General features: G+C 42.1%; 1 protein-coding gene across 1 annotated transcript in view; it reads left to right on the top strand.

Moving 5' to 3' along the window:
- CSMD3 (CUB and Sushi multiple domains 3) overlaps positions 1-20,237 on the top strand; it is a 2,682,374-nt gene that overhangs the window by 2,234,277 nt on the left and 427,860 nt on the right. Inside the window, exon 45 of the mRNA XM_069220640.1 lies at positions 8,338-8,418. Coding sequence (XP_069076741.1) covers positions 8,338-8,418 — 81 coding nt within the window. The remainder of the gene's footprint in view (positions 1-8,337; positions 8,419-20,237) is intronic.

The raw sequence follows: 20,237 nt of genomic DNA, 5'->3' as shown, positions 1-20,237 counted from the left end.
TATCATGACTTCAAAATCCTTCCTTAAAGCACTCCTCTTTCTTATTTTAGTGCCTATCAGGACTTTAAAATCCTTCTTTACGATGTGGCGATCACCTTTGTGCCTGTCACTGAAATTTCCTTATAGAAATGTTTTGTCGATCGCTCTTCACCTAAAGTGGCAACCGCCACCTCCAATCCCACTCTAACGATGAAGTACACCAGACTTCTGACCGAGTCTCCTTTATGTGCGCTCGTTGTATTTCTTACGGAGTCCTCTTGCGCTTGCCTTACTTTCTTCCCTGGTGCTTAAATTGAGGAAACACAATGCTGTCATCATCTCCACTTCCGTCTTCAGTCCTCCACCCCACCCAATGCTGCTGCTCGTATCACAACGAGGTAAGCATTTTCGTTTTAGTGCCGTGACAGCTTTTGGTGTGTGACTGTATGGGCTCCCCTGCATCACCACATGTAACGCTTTAATGACTTCACGGATATGAGTAGAAGTTGGAACAAAGTCACGTTTATTGTTTTTTACACCCCAGCCAGTCCGCCTTGTTTCGTTTGCTCCTTTGTTCACAACCGTTTCCCTTTTCCCCCATATTCCAGAACTGTAGAAGCCTTAGGCTTGTGACATTCATCTTGTGACATGTTGCACACATGTTCACGAGAATACCACAGGTATATTGTTGTGTGCTTTCCAAATGGCGATTGTTTAGCATATATAGGGGGTCATTCTGACCCTGGCGGTCGGTGACCGCCAGGGTCACCGACCACGGGAGCACCGCCAACAGGCTGGCGGTGCTCCCTCGAGCATTCTGACCGCGGCGGTTCAGCCGCGGTCAGAAACGGAAAGTCGGCGGTCTCCCGCCGACTTTCCGCTGCTCGGGAGAATCCTCCATGGCGGCGGAGCGCGCTCCGCCGCCATGGGGATTCTGACACCCCCTACCGCCATCCTGTTCCTGGCGGGTCTCCCGCCAGGAACAGGATGGCGGTAGGGGGTGCCGCGGGGCCCCTGGGGGCCCCTGCAGTGCCCATGCCAATGGCATGGGCACTGCAGGGGCCCCCGTAAGAGGGCCCCACAAAGTATTTCAGTGTCTGCAAAGCAGACACTGAAATACGCGACGGGTGCAACTGCACCCGTCGCACCTTCCCACTACGCCGGCTCAATTCTGAGCTGGCGTCCTCGTGGGAAGGTAGATTTGCCCTGGGCTGGCGGGCGGCCTTTTGGCTTGTTTCCTGTCCAGGGAGGTCCTGGCCTAGCAGTTTGGGCTGGACTGTTCCGTGGGGAACAGGGTCAAGACTGATTTGCATATGGCTGGGTCTAAACTGGGGTGACGTGGCGAGCAAAATAACAATGGATTAAACCCAGATCTGTGACTGGGGGTGAGTGTTTGAAAAGTTTCAAAACTCTGTCCATCATTTTATTTTGTTTCGTGATGTTACTTTGTACGCCCTAAGTGGCACGGGTATGCCCAGACATGGGTCCCTTGCTCGCTGTGCCACTGGATTCAAGCTAGCCTGGCTGATGAAGGGTGATATCCTCAAACAGGTCCCAGGATGCTTGTTTCCTGTCCAGGGAGGACCTGGCTTAGCAGTGCGGGCTGGACTGTTCCCATGGGGAACAGGGTCAAGACTGATTTGCATATGGCTGGGTCTAAACTGGGTTGAAGTGGCGAGCAAAATAACGATGGATTAAACCCAGATCTGTGATTGGGGGTGAGTGTTTGAAAAGTTTCATCATTTTACTTTGTTTTGTGATGTTGCCCAAAGAAAAGAACAACAATCATAGTTTTTTAAGCATGTGAGCTGCACCTGTAAAACGTGCGTTGCACAATCACAACTTTTCTAAAACTACAGGTCTTGATATTTTTGCACCGCAGGGAAAGGGCACCATCCTTCAGTCAAAAGGCTGCCAAAGGCAAGTTAGGAATCCTCTACAGGCCTGGAAATGCAGTGATTGCTTTAAGAAAGTACACGTAATGTATTATGGCAAAAAGCCAATAGACATATTGTGTGGACAGTTCCATTTCCTCAGCCTTTTTGTAACAGCACAAAGCACTGACACGTTTAAAAAAAGACACTGCTGGGAAACGTCTGCCTATGAGCCAGTGTGACATGATACTTAAGCTTAAAGACACGCTTTTATTATCAGAATTGAAACAGTGAATTATATGTTTGATGTGGTGCGGCATACTTGAAAGAAAAAGAAAATAATTCTAAAGAGCATAATGCTTGAAACTCGTTTCATTATAATTTGTCTTTTCTCTCATGCGCCCATCAGTAGTACGGGTGAAGTGCTTTAGATAAATACAGTAGTCTTTTAGTGGAAATAGTAAAAGCAGCTGCGTTTTCAATGTAGTGTGGAATTTACTACGCAAAATACAATTCATAATGTACATAAATAGTTCATATTTCCTGTGAATAAATCGTTAGAACAATACAGCAGAATACTTTTTGGAGATTTGCTTTTTCCTGCTAAAGGTCGAGCCAGGTGTCTCATCTCTCTGGAAAAGTAGAACACAGTATTTTTTTTTTTAATGACATGCTTGAGTTTATACTAGAATACATTTTTTAATGTGGTATTTCCAAAGATGCCCTGTGAACAATACCTGCGAAAGAATGTGATTTGCTTCTCTTCTACAAGTACGTTCATTTATGAACACATCTTTGCATTATAAGCAATACACTGTGGCTCCAATTTAAAAAAAAAAGGGTTAAATGTAAAGGCATATATGTGTATATATATATATATATATATATATATATATATATATATATATATATTTATATATATATACACACACACATGTATATATATATGCATATATATACATACACACACATATATAAACATGTAACATATATATATATATTTTTTATATATATATATATATATATATATATATATATATATGTAATATAATGAAAAAGGCAAAGATTAAAGGGACTTTATAGTTAGGAGCAAATGTCAGTTATAACTCCTGTAGCTCGTGCCCTAAAGTAACTATAACTTGCGCCCCCAATATGCAAAGTGGTGTCATCAATTATGCCATTTCAAATGTTGCAGTGATGTCCTAGAAAATGCCATGAATGATGTGTTATGGGAGGTAATTAACACTGCATGTTAGGGGCACAAATTATATTTACTTCAGAGAACTATAATTGGCTAATTTCAGTAGTTTTGTTAATTTACAGTGGTATGTTTTAACTGACATTTGCACCTAACTATAACGTCCCTTTAGTTTTTTTTTTTTTTCCAAAGTATGATGATATAACTACAAATCTTATCTATAACATCATTTAACTTGTTTTCTTTCAGTGAAATTCTTGGGATTTTTCTAAAGTAAAACTTTATTTTATTTTTATTTGTAAAGCCAACCCCACTCTGTGCATGGCCTTTGGCCATGTGAAGCGTGGGGCTGGCTTCAGATTCTGGCCTGTCACCAGACCCAGCATCCAAATCCCCAAAGGAAGCCAACCCTTGTGACGTTGTCAGCATGAACTGGCCTCTGTGGGGTTTTGGGGCTGGTAGGGAATGTGCTAAAGGTTTTGGGTCCAAACGGGGGTATGCATGGCTGATTATGACATGTTACAATATTAAGTGTGTCATTTTAAGTAGCCCAGATCTACTGACTTTGTAAATGGGTCAAAACACCAATATATAAAAAGTGGGCCTTTTGGCTTTGTGAAGGTGTCATCATGTCATCATATATAAAGCAAACCTATTGTCTTTGTCAAAATTCAACAATAATTATAATCAAATGTTTGTTTCCTTAATTCACACATTACAATATGTAATAAAAGTGATTGTCTTAAAAAATTATGTTTTATTAAAAAAACAAAAAACATCCTTGAGTCTCCTTTTTACAGTTTTCAGGTACAAAATACATCCATAGAACTAACCACAAGGGGGCTTTGCACTCCAGCTGAAGAGCATAAACCTCCAGCTAGGAGTGCTTTGAAAAATATGGTAAGCTGTCCTGGGGTCATGGATTTATTGACCATGGAGATGTACTGTTTTTTGCTTAATGTTGCTGGGGGGTGGTGGGTTCTGCACACCCTGCAGTCCCCACTACCTTACAAAAGGCCTAGTGGTGCCCTTACCTTTTGTAGGGCCATAGGGGCACCACCAAGTTCCAAATATCATTTAAAAAACCCTTGCAGAGGCAGTGGTTGATAAATTAGTAGCTCCTAGGTGACCCGGTGCTCACCTGGGGGCACTCATGCCTCTTTTATGTTGGAGTTGTGGGGGAGGTTTGTCCCCAGCACTGGCCAGCTCCCGCGCCACCATTGTGGCAGGAAACAGCCACTTTAGTTTTAATCGGTGCCCAGGTGCCCACTCAAGACACACACAGGCATGATTTCATTGCGGAATGCAGGGGGAGCCCCAGAGTCCCTTTGGCTCCTGCTGGCTACCCTGACGGGAGGCAGCCATTTGTCTAATGTAGGTGGGTGTCCCAACACAGGGCATAGCTGGTGATGTGCATGATTGGTGGTTGATGCCGGCTGAGTGAAGAACAGGTGTCACTGGATCTTTACTTTGGTGGCAATCAGGAATGGTTGATGTTGCTGTGAAGAGTAGGTCCTGGTAGAGCTTCATGTTGGCAGTCTTTGCAAGTGATTCTTGATGCAAAGGAGTCACTTTGTGGTTGCAAGAAGACCAAAACATCTGTGTCTTCACCTTTTTTTCAGGAGGAGTACACTCCAAAGCTTCAGCACTTGGGGTGGCACCTCTTGGATATCAGGACTCACTCCATCAGAGGCTAGAAGCAGGGCCCAGGCAGGTCCAGGCAGATCCACTTAGTGCTGGAGAGCTGGGCAGTTGCATTAACGCATCTGGAAGCTTTATTATGTTCCTGGAGCTCAAGCAGGTCATCAGTAAACCGACTCTTGGAGTAATATCTCGGGAGTCTGGGACCAGGACAAGCAGGCTCAATATTCCTTATACAGGCAGCAGGGCAGTCCTTCTTCTGAATCTTCCATAGTTTAAGGAGTATTCTGATGAGAGATTCTGAAGGTGCCACGTTTATACCTGATGCCAGCCTTTGCACTGGGAAATTCTCTGACATATCCCCAAACTAGTTCTGGTCAGTTCTTCCCCTAGGTTTTGCTTCAAACTATCTAGGGTGACAAAGGCAGGGGCAGGCCTGGTATCAGGCTCCGATGTGTGTGCTACAGACATGGTCCCTTAAAGTGTAATCGGGGTGGGGCACAGCTCCTCCTTACCCATCCCACCAGGAAGACGCTTTCTCTCAACACACAGTCCTCTTTTCTCTCTATGTTTGGAATCAATACACAAAATATCACAGGTGAGCCATTCACAGTGATGTCGCACTGGACACAGACAGAAAGGCACATTTGGGTTGGTCTGAAAAAATGCCAACTTTCTAAATGTATTATGCACAACAGGGGTAGACGAAACAGTACCTGGTATTATACAGATACAGCACAGAGGTAAAAAGTAGGGAAATGTAGAATATTACTAGTCAAAGTTTCAATCAATGAAAAACAGCTCAAACAACCACAATCTGAAAATAAACAGGGCAGTTTGCCTGTCTAGTGGCAATGCCTCTGTCATTCTGACACCCCTCCACATAAATTGCATGATCTTTATCCACACAACATTAAATCAAGGCAGTTTTAAACTATTATCATTCAAGGGATTCAAGTATCTCCTCAACACTACTGGGATTACAGAATTTGTACATGCAGCAGATAGAAAAGCTTCATTTAGGGAAGGGTACCTACATCTTATATACACTATCAATCGCACAGATACATGGACAAAAACCTTAAACCCTCTTTAAGCTACAATCAGTGTTGCATTCGATTTTCCTGATTATCTGTTCCACAAATTGTTGACGTTTAGAAAAGCACATCACAGAAGAAGTGTGTCTGTGCAAACTTTGTGAGTGACAGTAAAACTCTTTTGTACATTTTGTTTAATTCCATACAGTCATTTTAGATCTAAGATTTTGGGATGTTGGCAGACCTACAAGTCACTGTATTTTTCAGTATAAGTAACATTTTAGGTATTTACAACCACACAAGACAAACCACTGGTAGCATGTGAGAAACATATTACCGAAGTAGCACCTTTAATATTAAGTAAGATAATAGCTCACAATATAAATTAAATTCTGCTGTTCACAGTTATGATAGAAGAAACAAAAAAAGAAATCACGATGCTAACTTTCTATGAAATATGTACAATAAATCTTATTCGAACTTGGAATGATCTTTTAAATGTAACTTGGAATGGTGGCTCTAAATGCATTGTTTTCTGCTGAGTCCTTTAGCTGAGGTCTGTTTTTTTGTAACTCTCTCTATGGGACATGTAGAAGGTCAAGTATTTACTCTTTGGCAAGTATAATAATCTACTAAACTTAGATAAGAGATGCTGATCTTTTTGCAGTGGTAGTTAATATCCAAATATTAGGGTACAAATTTACAATCAATAGGACTATAGTTGATCTTGATTTCCCAACAAAGACATCCGAAAACACACTTGTCAACAGTACCTACCAACTGAGTTTAAGTGAGAATTAATAACAGTTTAGATTTTAATGTTGAAGGTGTGGACTTTAAAAGAGATGGAGTAGAGGTGATAAACCGAGTAAAGATTAGGAAAACACCAGAAATTACTGTAATCATAAATGTGAGTTTGTCAGATCACCTTTTCTACTTCCCCCCACTGGAGATTACCACATGTTGATGTTTAAGTAGACATAGTGCATTGGGGTACACAACGGTCGTAATTCTTTAATAGATGATATTAATGATGACTCAGCTTTGACTCAGGAGGATGATAGATGTATGGCACATGAAGAATTGTTTCCAACAGTACAAAATACAATTGCAGTGAAAAATTGAATAGTTACATTTGTATTTGTAACAACCATACACATAAATGCTAGATCATTCATAAAAATAGGATAAAAAAGCAGGTAATAGAAACATTGAAGCAGGGCTTTGTGAAGAGGGTTATGTGTGTGTGGTGCCATTTACATGCAATTAAAGATATTTTGTGAAACATATGTTGTACACTGTGAAAGAGATTACCAGTATTCAAAGGCAGAAATTGCTTGTTTTGAAGGACGTCAAGTTTGGGATCTCTATTTAGTATTCAAACTGTGAGTTGACTGGATCTAGGTGAATCGTGCGGCCTGGGATCAAGACAACAATATCTTATAAGAGCAACAATTAAATATTTTCATTGCATTTCCTTCAACAATTCAAATCCTTTTCATCTGTTAATAATTTTTATAGCAGCTAGGTTTACTCTATAAATGTTTCTCTCCTAATACAAGCAGTAGCTTATCAGTTACACAAGAAATAGTTCTGTGCAAACTATAGCTCAAATTATAGTGTGTTTGGTTGAGCTGCCTTTTAGGATGCAATTCTCTAACAATTTACACTTGCAAAGTCGTCCACTTCTGATGCCGAGGCTAGTGAAAACAAAGAATAAATTCCTTTTTTTAAAGTTGGATCCCAGCTGTTGAAAATAGAAGATCTGTTGTCACATGCCTGTATTGGGTCTCATTAATAGCTGAATCGGCCATGGACGAATGAGGGTTGGGCTGATTTGAAGACACCAGGCACAATTTGGTTTTGTTCTTGCAAGTAGTTGCAGTCTGTACAATGTCATTAGTGTGACAGCACTATTAGGATATGTAAGTTACTGCTACTTCTGTATAATGAATCAGAAAATGTGTTGGGTATCTTGGAGATAGCTTTGATGCTGGAGGTGTAGGACCTCAGAGATTTTGAGCCCGTTACTGCATGCTAGTACACACTGGTGACATCCAGACATGCCAGTAGACAATTAAGGGGTGGCCCTGGAAAAACTGGGCCCTAGTTTGCTGAAGCAGAGCTAAACATCTCAGGAAGAGTAGTTATTGTAGAGTTTTGGAGGCAGATCTTACTCAGCAAGATGAATGCATTTCTGAAAGAATAGAAATAGTAATACAGGCAATCTAGATGGCGTGACTTGATTTTAGCATTCTGTTTTCATTGTATTTCTTATGGGAAACAGAGGGAGGGGATAACACAGTAAAGGCTGATGTGGAGAATGCACTTTAATACTGGTGTTTTCTAGCCATATTATGGGCAATGGGCAGTCTTGCTGTCTTGTCTGTACAATGGTGCTGTCCTCAACAGTAGGACACTGGTCTACTGTAGGCCCATGTAATCATCTTTTTAATGCACAAAAGGATTACAAAAGTCATAATTAGTAAAACCGGTAAATTGTCAGTGTTGTAAACCGCTTTTTAACATAATTTAATAAAAAGGTAACCTTCACAATTTAGGAGAATGGACCCATTGGAATCATTTTTTAATTTGTGTTTTTTTGTAGCGTACCAACTGAGAGTGTGCCAGTCTCCACCAACAATACTAAATTCAGATGTTTTGATGGAAGACGATGAATTTGAAATAGGTAAGGCCATAACAATGCGCTAGCATATTTGGAACATGTGTAAAAATGATGAACATCCATAAACAACGAGACTGTCTGTTCATTAGAAATATTAGATTTCACTGTGCTAATCATCAGTTCAACTATTAATGAAATATGTTTTCTTATTTGTGCATTCTTTGCTCACCAGATGTGATTATGGTACCTCTTTTCCTGAGAAGAGTGAGCAGTCACATACTTTATAAATTTGGAAGCAGTATATTAGTGAGGATGTCACACAGATATCACACAGGAGAAAACGGGGATGTTTAGCAGTAGATTTTTTTCACATTGTTAGAATTTTGTAATCAAATTTAAGCCAATCCCACATTAATGAGATGAAAACTGTGTAATGTCACTAATAATTGCATGCATTTTGCACACAAAGCTAGAAAATATATTCAGTTCCAAATGTTCTACTCCTGAATTGTTGTAAATGTATATGAAAAATCTATGTTTCCTCAAAGGAAAATAACTCTGCATTGTATTACTATAATCGACCAAATAATTGAAAAATGCGTTATGCTTAAGTATAAAAATAACTATGATCTACAATTTAAAAGACAGCTGTTTCAATAGGAAGAGTTTATAAACAATCATCAAGTCATCCACAGTACATGGTGAGATAAACACTAAATTACATTTGTTGATGACAAAGCCTTACTTAATTTACACAGCATAATTTTATGAATCAGTTGTGATTGAAAGGCAGATTTAATACACCTATTTTTTTAAAATTATCACGTTCAGCATATAATTACGCTGCAGAAACATCCGGGAACAAAACAATTTCCACTTAAATATTGTAAAAGGGATAGAATACTTCATCAGGCCACAACAAGACTGGTTATATAAGTTTAAGAAATTACAGGTCACACCAAAAATAGAAGAACAAAATACGAATTAAAATAAACAAGGTAAGGAACACAGAGCAAATAACACAAGAGACGTGAGGCATTAAGTATTCAGAAGAAAAAAGGTGAAAATAACTACTTAATTGTGGGAGTTACACAAATGTCTTGTTGTGGCCTCATTCATGATTTAGACTCCCACCCCCGGTAATACATGTATCAGGTGAATATTTCAGACCTCCTCTAATTTATAAATCGGACACATTTTAGTTGTCCTTAAACTACTATTGTGAGTTCTCTTCCAGTTTAATATGATTGCCGCAAGGGATGGTTATTTGTGACTGGGATTTGTCAAAACTGCTCTCTAGGTCTGCAGTAGCATTAGCCATGAAGCTGAACACTGATGTTTGCCTTGCTTTTATTTCTACCAGTAAACATACTGGATTTATAGCCAGAACATTAAGGCCTCAAATATTCTAATTACATCTGTCAGAAACAAGAGAATGTGCTGCGAAATGATAACTATTCGTAGCTGTTTTTCATTGCATCAATAAAGTAATACATTCATGTTTAAAAAAAATAGTATGATGGAAAAATATTAATTCTGACAGAATGCTGCATATTACAGAAAGCTGGTGTGATGCTAAATTAAAAAATGCGGCACCTAATACAATTTGTATGGTGGTGACCTGTGAGATTCAACACCTCAATAGTTTTGATCAGGAAAAAGTTCGAAAGATGATACAAAATCTAAAAAGACATCAGTTATTTACTTTCTCAGTAGAGTACATGGGCTTGTATTATGGATGCGGTGCACTGTCCTAGTTAGCACCTTTAACAGGGTGCACGGGGTACAAACAGGGGCAGTGTGCCTTTCTTACAAATAAAGCGCCACCTCCAGGGCAGATGTAGGCTTGCGCATCGCAGAGGTTTCCTTCCAAGTGTTTCTTTCAACTTCATGTAGCCACACCCTGATGCAAATGAGGGGGTAGCGCTGGCACTATCTGTTTAACGAAAGGTCCATCCAAGCATACATTTTATAATTTTTACATGCTTCTGCATTGCGTCAGAATCTACATTCTAAAATTGTGTATGTTCCTTGGTTTCAAGTTGTTAATAAGTAATTTGTTTTTCATGCCTTAAGGCTCCATATTTAATATTGCAAAGTTATGCAAAATGACAAATGTAATGCTGCTAATTTTACCAACAAAACTACACTCTCTCTCATAATGAAGTGCTTGGTTCCATTCTGGTCTGGTTTGTGCAATATGCTAAAATAAGAGAAATACTGTTGGGACGTAAAAGTCCTCTGCATGGTAATGAATGTGCACCTGTGCGCCCAACTGTACTGATATCTAAATCCTTAATACTGATTTTTGTTCTCATAGGCAAACACGGATCATGTGTGTGCCCCATGACATAGTCATGTCTAATTGATTGTGCTCTTATTGAACCCGGAGGAGTGTAGGAAAGTACCATCTTGCCCGGCATGTTACCCCCATTTTTACTTGTGTGTCAGTTTGTTTTTGCCTGTGTCACTGGGACCCTGCTAGCCAGGACCCCAGTGCTCATACTTTGTGGCCTATATATGTTCCCTGTGTGGTGCCTAACTGTATCACTGAGGCTCTGCTAACCAGAACCTCAGTGTTTATGCTCTCTCTGCTTTTAAAATTGTCACTGCAGGCTAGTGACCATTTTTACCAATTCCGATTCGCACACTGGAACACCCTTATAATCCCCTAGTATATGGTACCTAGGTACCCAGGTATTGGGGTGCCAGGAGATCCCTATGGGCTGCAATATTTCTTTTGCCACCCATAGGGAGATCAGACAATTCTTACACAGGACTGCCACTGCAGCCTGAGTGAAATAACGTCCACGTTATTTCACGGCCATTTTACACTGCACTTAAGTAACTTATAAGTCACCTATATGTCTAACCCTCACTTGGTGAAGGTTAGGTGCAAAGGTATTAGGTGTGAGGGCACCCTAGCACTAGCCAAGGTGCCCCCATATTGTTCAGGACAATTTCCCCAGACTTTGTGAGTGCGGGGACACCATTACACGCGTGCCCCTCATATAGGTCAATACCTATATGTAGCTTCACAATGGTAACTCCGAATATGGCCATGTAACATGTCTAAGATAATGGAATTGTCCCCCCATGCCAAATTTGGTATTTGGGTGCCAATCCCGTGCATCCCTGGGACTCCAACATGGACCCTGAGTACTGCCAAACTAGCTCTCTGGGATTTTCACTGCAGCTACCGATGCTGCCAACCCACAGGCAGGCTTCTGCCCTCCTGGGGTCTGGGCAGCCCAGTCCCAGGAAGGCAGAAAAAAGGATTTCCTTTGAGAGAGGGTGTTACACACTCTCCCTTTGGAAATAGGTGTTAAGGGCTGGGGAGGAATAGCCTTCCCCAGCCTCTGGAAATGCTTTGAAGGGCACAGATGGTGTCCTCCTTCCATAAGCCAGTCTACACCAGTTCAGAGATCCCCCAGCCCCTGCTCTGGCACGAAACTGGACAAAGGAAAGGGGAGTGACCATTCCTCTGTCCACCACCACCCCAGGGGTGTTGCCCAGAGTTCCTCCAGTGTGTCCCAAACCTCTGCCATCTTGAATGCAGAGGTGTGAGGGCACAATGGAGGCCTCTGTGTGGCCAGTACCAGCAGGTGACGTCAGAGACCCCCTGATAGGTGCGTACCTGGTTAGGTGGCCAATCCTCCTCTGAGGGCTATTTAGGGTCTCTCCTCTTCCTCTTCAGATAACGAACGCAAGAGCTCACCAGAGTTCCGCTGCATCTCCCTCTTTGACTTCTTCCAAGGATCGACCGATGACTGCTCCAGGATGCCTGCAAAACCACAACAAAGTAGCAAGACGACCACGAGCAACATTGTAGCGCCTAATCCTGCTGGCTTTCTCGACTGTTTCATGGTGGTGCATGCTCTGAGGGCTGTCTGCCTTCACCCTCCACTGGAAGTCAAGAAGAAATCTCCAGTGGGTCGATGGAATCTTCCCCCTGCTAACGCAGGCACCAAACTTTTGCATCACCGGTCCTCTGGGTCCCCTCTCATCTTGACGAGTGTGGTCCCTGGAACACAGGAGCTGGATCCAAGTGACCCCGACAGCCCAGTGGTCCTTCTGTCCAAATTTGGTGGAGGTAAGTCCTTGTCTCCCCACGCCAGACAGTAATCTTGTATACTGCGTGATCTGCAGCTGCTAGGGCTTCTGTGCACTTTTGCAAGGAATCCTTCATGCACAGCATAGCCCTGGTCCCCAGCACTCTGTCCTACGTTGCTCAACTCGCTGAGTTGACCACCGGCTTCGCGGGACCCTGTTAAAGTGCTTCTGTGGGTGATGCCTGCTTCTGCATGGGCTCTCAGTATTGCTGAGCACCCCCTCTGTCTCCTCCTCCAAGGGGCTACCTCCTGGTCCTTCCTGGGCCCGGACAGCACCCATTTTCTTCAACCATGACCTTTGCAGCTAGCAAGGCTTGTTTGCAGTCTTTCTGCATGGAAACAACTCTGCATCCTCCAGGACATCGTGGGACATCTTTTGTGCAAAGGAGAAGTTCCTGGCATCTTCTGTTGTTGCAGAATCTTCAGCTTCTTCCACCCAGAGGCAGCCATTTTGCACCTTCATCCGGGGTTTGGTGGGCTCCTGCCCCCCTGGACACTTTTGTGACTCTTGGACTGGGTCCCCTACCTTTACAGGTCCTCAGGTCCAGGAATCCTTCTTCAGTGCTTTGCAGTCAGTTGTTGTCCCTGCAGAATCCCCTATCACGACTTTAGTGTGTTTCTGGGCTAGTAGGGTAACTTTACTCCTACTTTTCAGGGTCTTGGGATGGGGTATCTTGGACACCCTTAGTGTTTTTATTACACTCCCAGTGACCCTCTACACACTACACTAGGCCTGGGGTCCATTTGTGGTTCGCATTCCACTTTTGGAGTATATAGTTTGTGTTTCCCCGAGGTCTATTGTATCCTATTGCATCCTATTGTATTCTGCAGTGTTTGCACTACTTTTCTAACTGTTTACCTACCTGATTTTGGTTTGTGTGTATATTTTGTGTATTTTACTTACCTCCTTTATTTTTAGTAACTCTGAGTATTGTGTTTCTTATGATATAGCGCTATATGATATAAGTTTTATAGAAGGAGATTTGCATGTCTCCTAGTTCAGCCTAAGCTGCTCTGCTGTAGCTACCTCTATCAGCCTAAGCTGGTAGAACACTACTAATCTACTAATAAGGGATAACTGGACCTGGCACAAGGTGTAAGTACCATCAGGTACCCACTATAAGCCAGGCCAGCCTCCTATAAGGGGCGCCTAATGTGCTACCCTCATAGTGGTGAAAGGCTACTGCATTCACCACCCAGGAGTTAAACAGCACAAGTATGGTGGTGGCAACACACCCTGTAGTGATCAGTAGAAGTGAACAGGTCCTTTATTTTTAACCTGTATCACTTGACTGAGGCCTACAGGCTTACTCATTTTGAAGATCCACTGCTGTGTGCTTAAGTCACTCCTTGGCCTACTTATGATTGTGGAGTGCATGAGTAGTGTATCTGCGCTCAGTATATGTGTGCCTGGGAAGGGTACAATACAAGGATAATGCAGTACTGTGGAGTGTGTGCATGTTGAATGCATGTTTTGGATATATGTGGGCCTGTGAGTGGTACAGGACATGAAGGATGAAGTGCAGGGCAGTATGTGCATGTTCAATGTAGGTACTGGGCGTATGTGAGCATGAGTGGTAAAATACATGAAGAATGTAGTACTGTACAGTGTGTGCATATTGAATGTATGTGTTAGGTGTATGCGTGCTTATGAGTGACACAGTACAGGAAGGACACGGTGCTGTGTATGTCCAACTTAATGAAAAGCTCTGTTTAATAAACAAAATAGCTAGGGCTTTGCACCAAAATATAATGCCTCTTCGATCCATTAAAAATGAAAAAACAAAATCATTTTTCATAACTGTTCAAACTTTATACGTGTCCTCTACTGTACAGTACACATCCAAGTTGGGAAAATATTTAAACAGTGACTAAGCATAATATGTAGTACTGGAAAGTTTGCTTTCCAGTAAAAAAGCTACACTAGACCTTAATCACACGTTCCTGCACAATGGTACAAGAACATGCACATGGCTCGCTGGAAGAGCCTTTGATTGCACTGCATTGTGCAAAATGTTATAAAATTGACCCCTTTTTGTCAGTGTCCATACAGTAGCAGTTTGGCTTATCATTTGAAAATTAAGGAAAGTGTCTGAAGTTTGCTTCACAATGCAGTGCAGGTATTATATACAGAGGTGAAAGAAACATTAATATGAGCTATGGTTTTGTTTGTAGAACTCTCTCTTCACCTTGAGCACTGAACCCGGCCTGCTGGCTGTTTAATTTTGGGGTGGCAAGCATTGCAACAGGGGGTTCCTGTCCCCCCCAGGTGTCCCTCCTCCACCCTCATGGCTACAGCACTGGCAAAGCATAGTGGGAAAGGCTGCAAAAAGTTTCCACTTGTGTGTCTCTGGACTGCTGGCAAATTAATACCCTAAGCCCTATGTTTTTGTTATCCTGGAATAATGCTATAGACTGACTATAAATGAGTGAATGTATGAGTTATTCCTAGTTGAACCACAATACTTAAAATTAATTAATTTGTCAGAACCTCTTTTTGATGTGAAAGTTTAATGTTACACATGTTGTTACAGTGAAAAGGCTGCAGAAGGTATTTTAACTGTTGCAAGTTTAGCTGTTCTATAGGAAATCACTGAGACACAATATTACATTTAATAATGTTAACTCTAGCTACAAAACAGCTACAAATTGTATACTTCGACTTTTAAAACTATTTATTATAATCCCAATTCACTGGTATAGTTGGATTTGTAATAATTTTTTTGGAAAGAGGTACTTTTAAGATGTTACCCTTTCCCTTCCCAAGAACTCTGGAGGCCAATTTTATGCGCTCCTACAGTCACCCCGGACCTGAATAGCCCCCTTGATGAGGCGTGAACATGTTCCTAGCGTTGAGACAAAGACCTCAGATTAGGGAAGAGTTCTGTTCCTCTGGCAAGGTGGCCATCTAGGTTGTGCCAAGGAAGTTGTTTAACTTCAAAGAGGTCCTGTCACATGCAAGTGTTAGCTGACACCTGGGGAAAGCCTTTCCTCACATCCTCAGTTAGTCAGGCAGGCACCATTGCCAGTCGGAGTGAATCTGCCGCCAGAACATAAAGCTGCATGAGTCACTAGTGTGCATATTAGTATAAAGCATGTTTTACTTGTCAACTCACCCTCTCCCTCGCTCCAGGGAAAACATTTGAGGACATTTACTAAGACTATGTGCCAATGCAAAGTCTGGGAGGGGGATTTAGTGTTCAGGGCAGAAGGTATCTTGCACTGGAAATGTGCCCTTTTCTTGGTGCATGTTGTTCCTTCCGCTGTTAGTAAATGTTAGATCTGTCAGCCTTAAGGTGGTCTTCCCCCACACCTTTTGACACACTGCTCCTATTTTTGCTGAATTTGTTGTTGTTGTTCTTAGGACTCTGCACACTTTGCTACTGATAACCAATGCTAAAGTTCTTGTGCCCACTACCTCAAACATGGTGAAATTGGCTTACACACAATTGGCACATTTAATTTACTGGAAAGTTCCTAGTAAAGTGGTGTTACTGGTACCCAGGCCCCGTAAATTAAATGCTACTATTGAACCTGCAGTATTAATTGTGCCACTGAAGTAGCCTTTTTAAAACACGTCCTAGGCCTTCCATTTTGCAGATTGAAACTGCTGTTTTGACCTGTCCAAATAATCAATTTTCCAGGTTCAAACCTCCCTTTTTAATCTATATAAATCACACCTAGTGTACATCCTCAACAGCATATTGGGCAGGGGATATTGCATTTTAAAAGTTGGAAGTGTACCTTTAAGTTGTACATGCTCTGGTAGTGAAAACCCCTTAAATTCATTTTTCACTACTGCTAGGCCTACTCTCCCATAGGATAATATTCGGTTACCTTATTATATTGAAAAAAATGACATTCATTGGGAGTAGGTAGGAAAATCATATTTGGTGTCTGAGACTAATTTAAAACCCGCTTTAATAGTAAATTACGATTTTAAGACACTATCCTGAAAATGCTACTTTTAGAAAATTTACATTTTATAGTCCTAACCATTTGGTGCCTGCAGCTTGTTCCTGGGGCACATGACTTGGTATGGTTGGCAGTTGACGGTTCTGTATTCCTCCTAGACAGCATCACAATATAGGGCCTGAATGTTGACTGAATGGGTCATCTCTTGCAAGATGGGGCGGCAGAACTGCCACTTACCACACTTGCACTTCAAAGGCAGTGGCCCAGCTCACACACACAGGACTTTACAATAGCCTGATGGGCCCACAAACAGACTGTGAATAAGGCACAAAGGCAGGAAATTCCAGCTGGCTCTGAAAGGGAAATCTCCAGAAGCATATTCCACTTCAAAGAAGATACAAGGTATAAAAATAGGAGCCTAAGACCCAGCCGTCAGTATACTCCTGTACCTGTGGATACTGCAGAAGGAGGGCACCAGCTACCCTGCTGTTTGTGCCCTTCCGTGCTTGCTGAGAAGAAAGACTAGATCTGGTCCTTTCATCACAGACTTAGTGACTCCAAAGGTCAGTTGACGGACCTGTTCTGAGATACAGGGATAAAACAAGCTCCAAAGTCCTCCCGGCAACTGCCCAGCTGCAATGGACCTACAACTGAACCTTCCTGCTGGCCTCTGTTAGGGTGTGTTTCTGATCCCAAAGTGGTGCCTACCCAGGTCCTGGGCCCTTGGCTGACATCAGAGTGTGCTCTTTCTGGCCTTAATGAAGGATCCACCAAAACCAGCATGAAGCCCCTCAAAGCCTAACCACACAGCAGTAAGCTGCAATGCCTCAGCGCACAGCTGCCAGCTTCATCAGAATGGATAAAAAGTGATACAAAGCCCCACAAAGCCTCGCCGCATAGCTTAATCGGAATTGACATTGTGCAATGTGAAGGCTCCCAAAGCAATACTGTACAGACCGTGCACTAAGACAATAAGGTACAATGCTCTGTTGGCCACACCAGATCGAATCTGGACCCTGCACTCTATCACAGTGGCCTGAACTTATGACTTTGTCCCAGTCCAGCATGATCGGATACCATCAGTTGGTACTTTGGCCTTTTGACCCCACTTTTTTCAAAATCTTTAAAATTGCATACCTCCAGTTCTACTGATTAGATGTTTGTCGTTTTGGTCTAAAGAAATTTACATATTTTACTCCATTTTTCTAAATTGGTATGGGATTTTTCTTGTCTGATGTTTTTGCCCTATTGCGTTTTGTGTGCTGCGTAAATGCTTTACACATTGCCTCTGCTCTAACTTAAGCCTGACTGCTTTTGTGCCAAGCTACCTGACGGTTTTGCACAGATTTATTTAGTGACTTTTGTGGGTCACACTGACAAGGATTGTGGCTGTTGAATAGGAAAGGCTCACTTCTCTCTCAACCAACGTCCAAATTTCTAACAGTACTATTTTAAATTAAGGAAGGGAGTACTTGGGCATTGCTGCACATGCAGTCAAGTATTGTGATGCAAAGCCTGTTGGACTGATATAACAAGACTAGGCTTTGCTTAAAAAAATAACTTCTGCTTCAAGAAGGCACGAGGTTCGCCAAATGATTTTGTTTCTCCTAACAGTTCACACATTATGGGGGTTATTACAACTTTGGAGGAGGTGTTAATCCGTCCCAAAAGTGACGGTAAAGTGACAGATATACCACCAGCCGTATTATGAGTCCATTATATCCTATGGAACTCGTAATACGGCTGGTGGTATATCCGTCACTTTAACGCCACTTTTGGGACGGATTAACACCTCCTCCAAAGTTGTAATAACCCCCTATGTGTGTGTGCTTCACTCTGCAGTAATCACACACTCAATTGTCAAATGTTATAAAAAATCTACAGGGCACAGGCTTTTGTACTCGAAGACCATGCCTCCAGTAAAAAACTAGGCAACATATGTACCTTTGCACCATGGTGTAAAGTTGTGTGCATGGGACTAGGCAGTCTTTTTTCTGCACTAACAAAGACACAGAAAACAGCAGCAGTACATTTTAGAAGATACAGCTCTGTACTGTGTTTACCCCTTGTACAAGTCAATGCAGCAATGTAGGTTGGTGTGCTGATTTGCGCTAACATTTATTAAATCTGCTCCATTATTTTACAACTTTTTTCAAACTATCCTTACTAAAACATTTAACATCCTTTGTCCTTTTTTAGATAAGCTGAACTATTCATCTTTAACCTCAGCTCTAAATGCCTATCATTTCTGTAATTGTTTAGAAGTGGATGGATAAGCAGCTCATAAGCAAACAATGACATTATGTGGAAATCTAACATGATATATTGACACAGGTGCTCACACTAAAACTAAATTAACTGGCACATGAAAGCAAACATTGACCTGCGGACATTGATATGGCTACAGCGACAAAAGTAGATTGACACTATAAAATTAACAAAGTGACAAACACAGGAGCAATTGCAAATATGCACTGTCACTAGTATAATAACAGAGATAAATCAACACTGACTCTAGGTCAGTGGCAAAAGACATTAAAACAGGGACACTAGAACATTGACACTAGGACACAATAGCAGTACAGTAATATGATATATCACATTGGGAGGGCATGATATTAGTGCACTGAAATGCAGATATTGACAGCTTGCTTACCCAAACACATTGTAGTGGAGGAACTGATACAGGAAAAATGCAACTGGGACACAGACACTAGAACACTGCCAGAGATTCCATTACTAAGATGGGGAGTTTGACACGGGGTCAGTGAAACTGAAATATTGACAGGTATCACAAACATTGAGACTAAGACACAGACACTGGAACAGTCATAGAAGCACCAACACCTACATTAGGAGACTTACTTGGAAACAGTGATACCAGAATGCTGATAAGGGGCTCAAACATGGATGCTGGGACAATGGCTAACAGCAGGAATACAGGGAAATTAAAAATGGAAGACTGAGATACCCACTCTAAAGTACTGATGCTTAAACACATCACCAGGACAATTGAATGGCACAGGGACACTGATACATGGCCACAGACGGAATGCCCACAACACTGGGTTACTGACCTGTGCTTGCTTACATGGGCACCCCTCCATGAAAAGGGTGGCAGAAAGCCAGTGCCAGTGGCCACAGGGGGGCCACTGCACTGCCCTACCTCACACGGACCCACCCCCTGCCTAGCACCGTCAGAATGGGCACTGTCTGCTTAAGGGAGCTGAGTACTATATCGTAGCACCGTTCCCGCCAGACTGACGGGTGGGAACATTGTAATAGGGTGGGGGGGATGCCATCAGTATGACAGTGGCATCCTACCCACGGCATTGATGGTCAGCTGGTCCGACCACCAATGGAGTAATGAGGCCCTAAGTCTGGCATCCTAAACATGAGTGCTGGTGACTGCCACCACCAAAAACCTGCACAAATTAAGCATTAGGCCCATGACACAGGGAGTGGCTGCCTGGCAGGTTCTAACTTCTTTTTACTAATAGAAGTAGGTACATTGCTACACTCACTGCCCGAGCTGTGTCCCAAAGAGCTTGACCTACCTTGTATTTCTCTCCAGCTGACTGGTCTCTACCACAAGGCAGCACTGCTGACTGACAGTGAGACAATAAAAATGTAGGCGCCAAGTCTCTGTGCTCAAAAATGTGTCAAGATGTTTAGAACTTTTTTCAAAACCCATTCAGTTATCATGAATTGTTGTCAATTGGTATTATTAAAATGTGCCTAGAATTGTGGCACGTATCATACGTTTCCCTAAAGGTGCCTTACTGGAGAATGCACAACCCCATGTATGATTGCATTTATATTCCATTCAGTTTTTATCAATTTTATTGTTTAGAA

This window comes from Pleurodeles waltl, chromosome 2_2 (genome assembly GCF_031143425.1).
Source record: "Pleurodeles waltl isolate 20211129_DDA chromosome 2_2, aPleWal1.hap1.20221129, whole genome shotgun sequence".
NCBI lineage: Eukaryota > Metazoa > Chordata > Amphibia > Caudata > Salamandridae > Pleurodeles > Pleurodeles waltl.
This window is presented reverse-complemented; position numbering and strand designations above follow the sequence as displayed.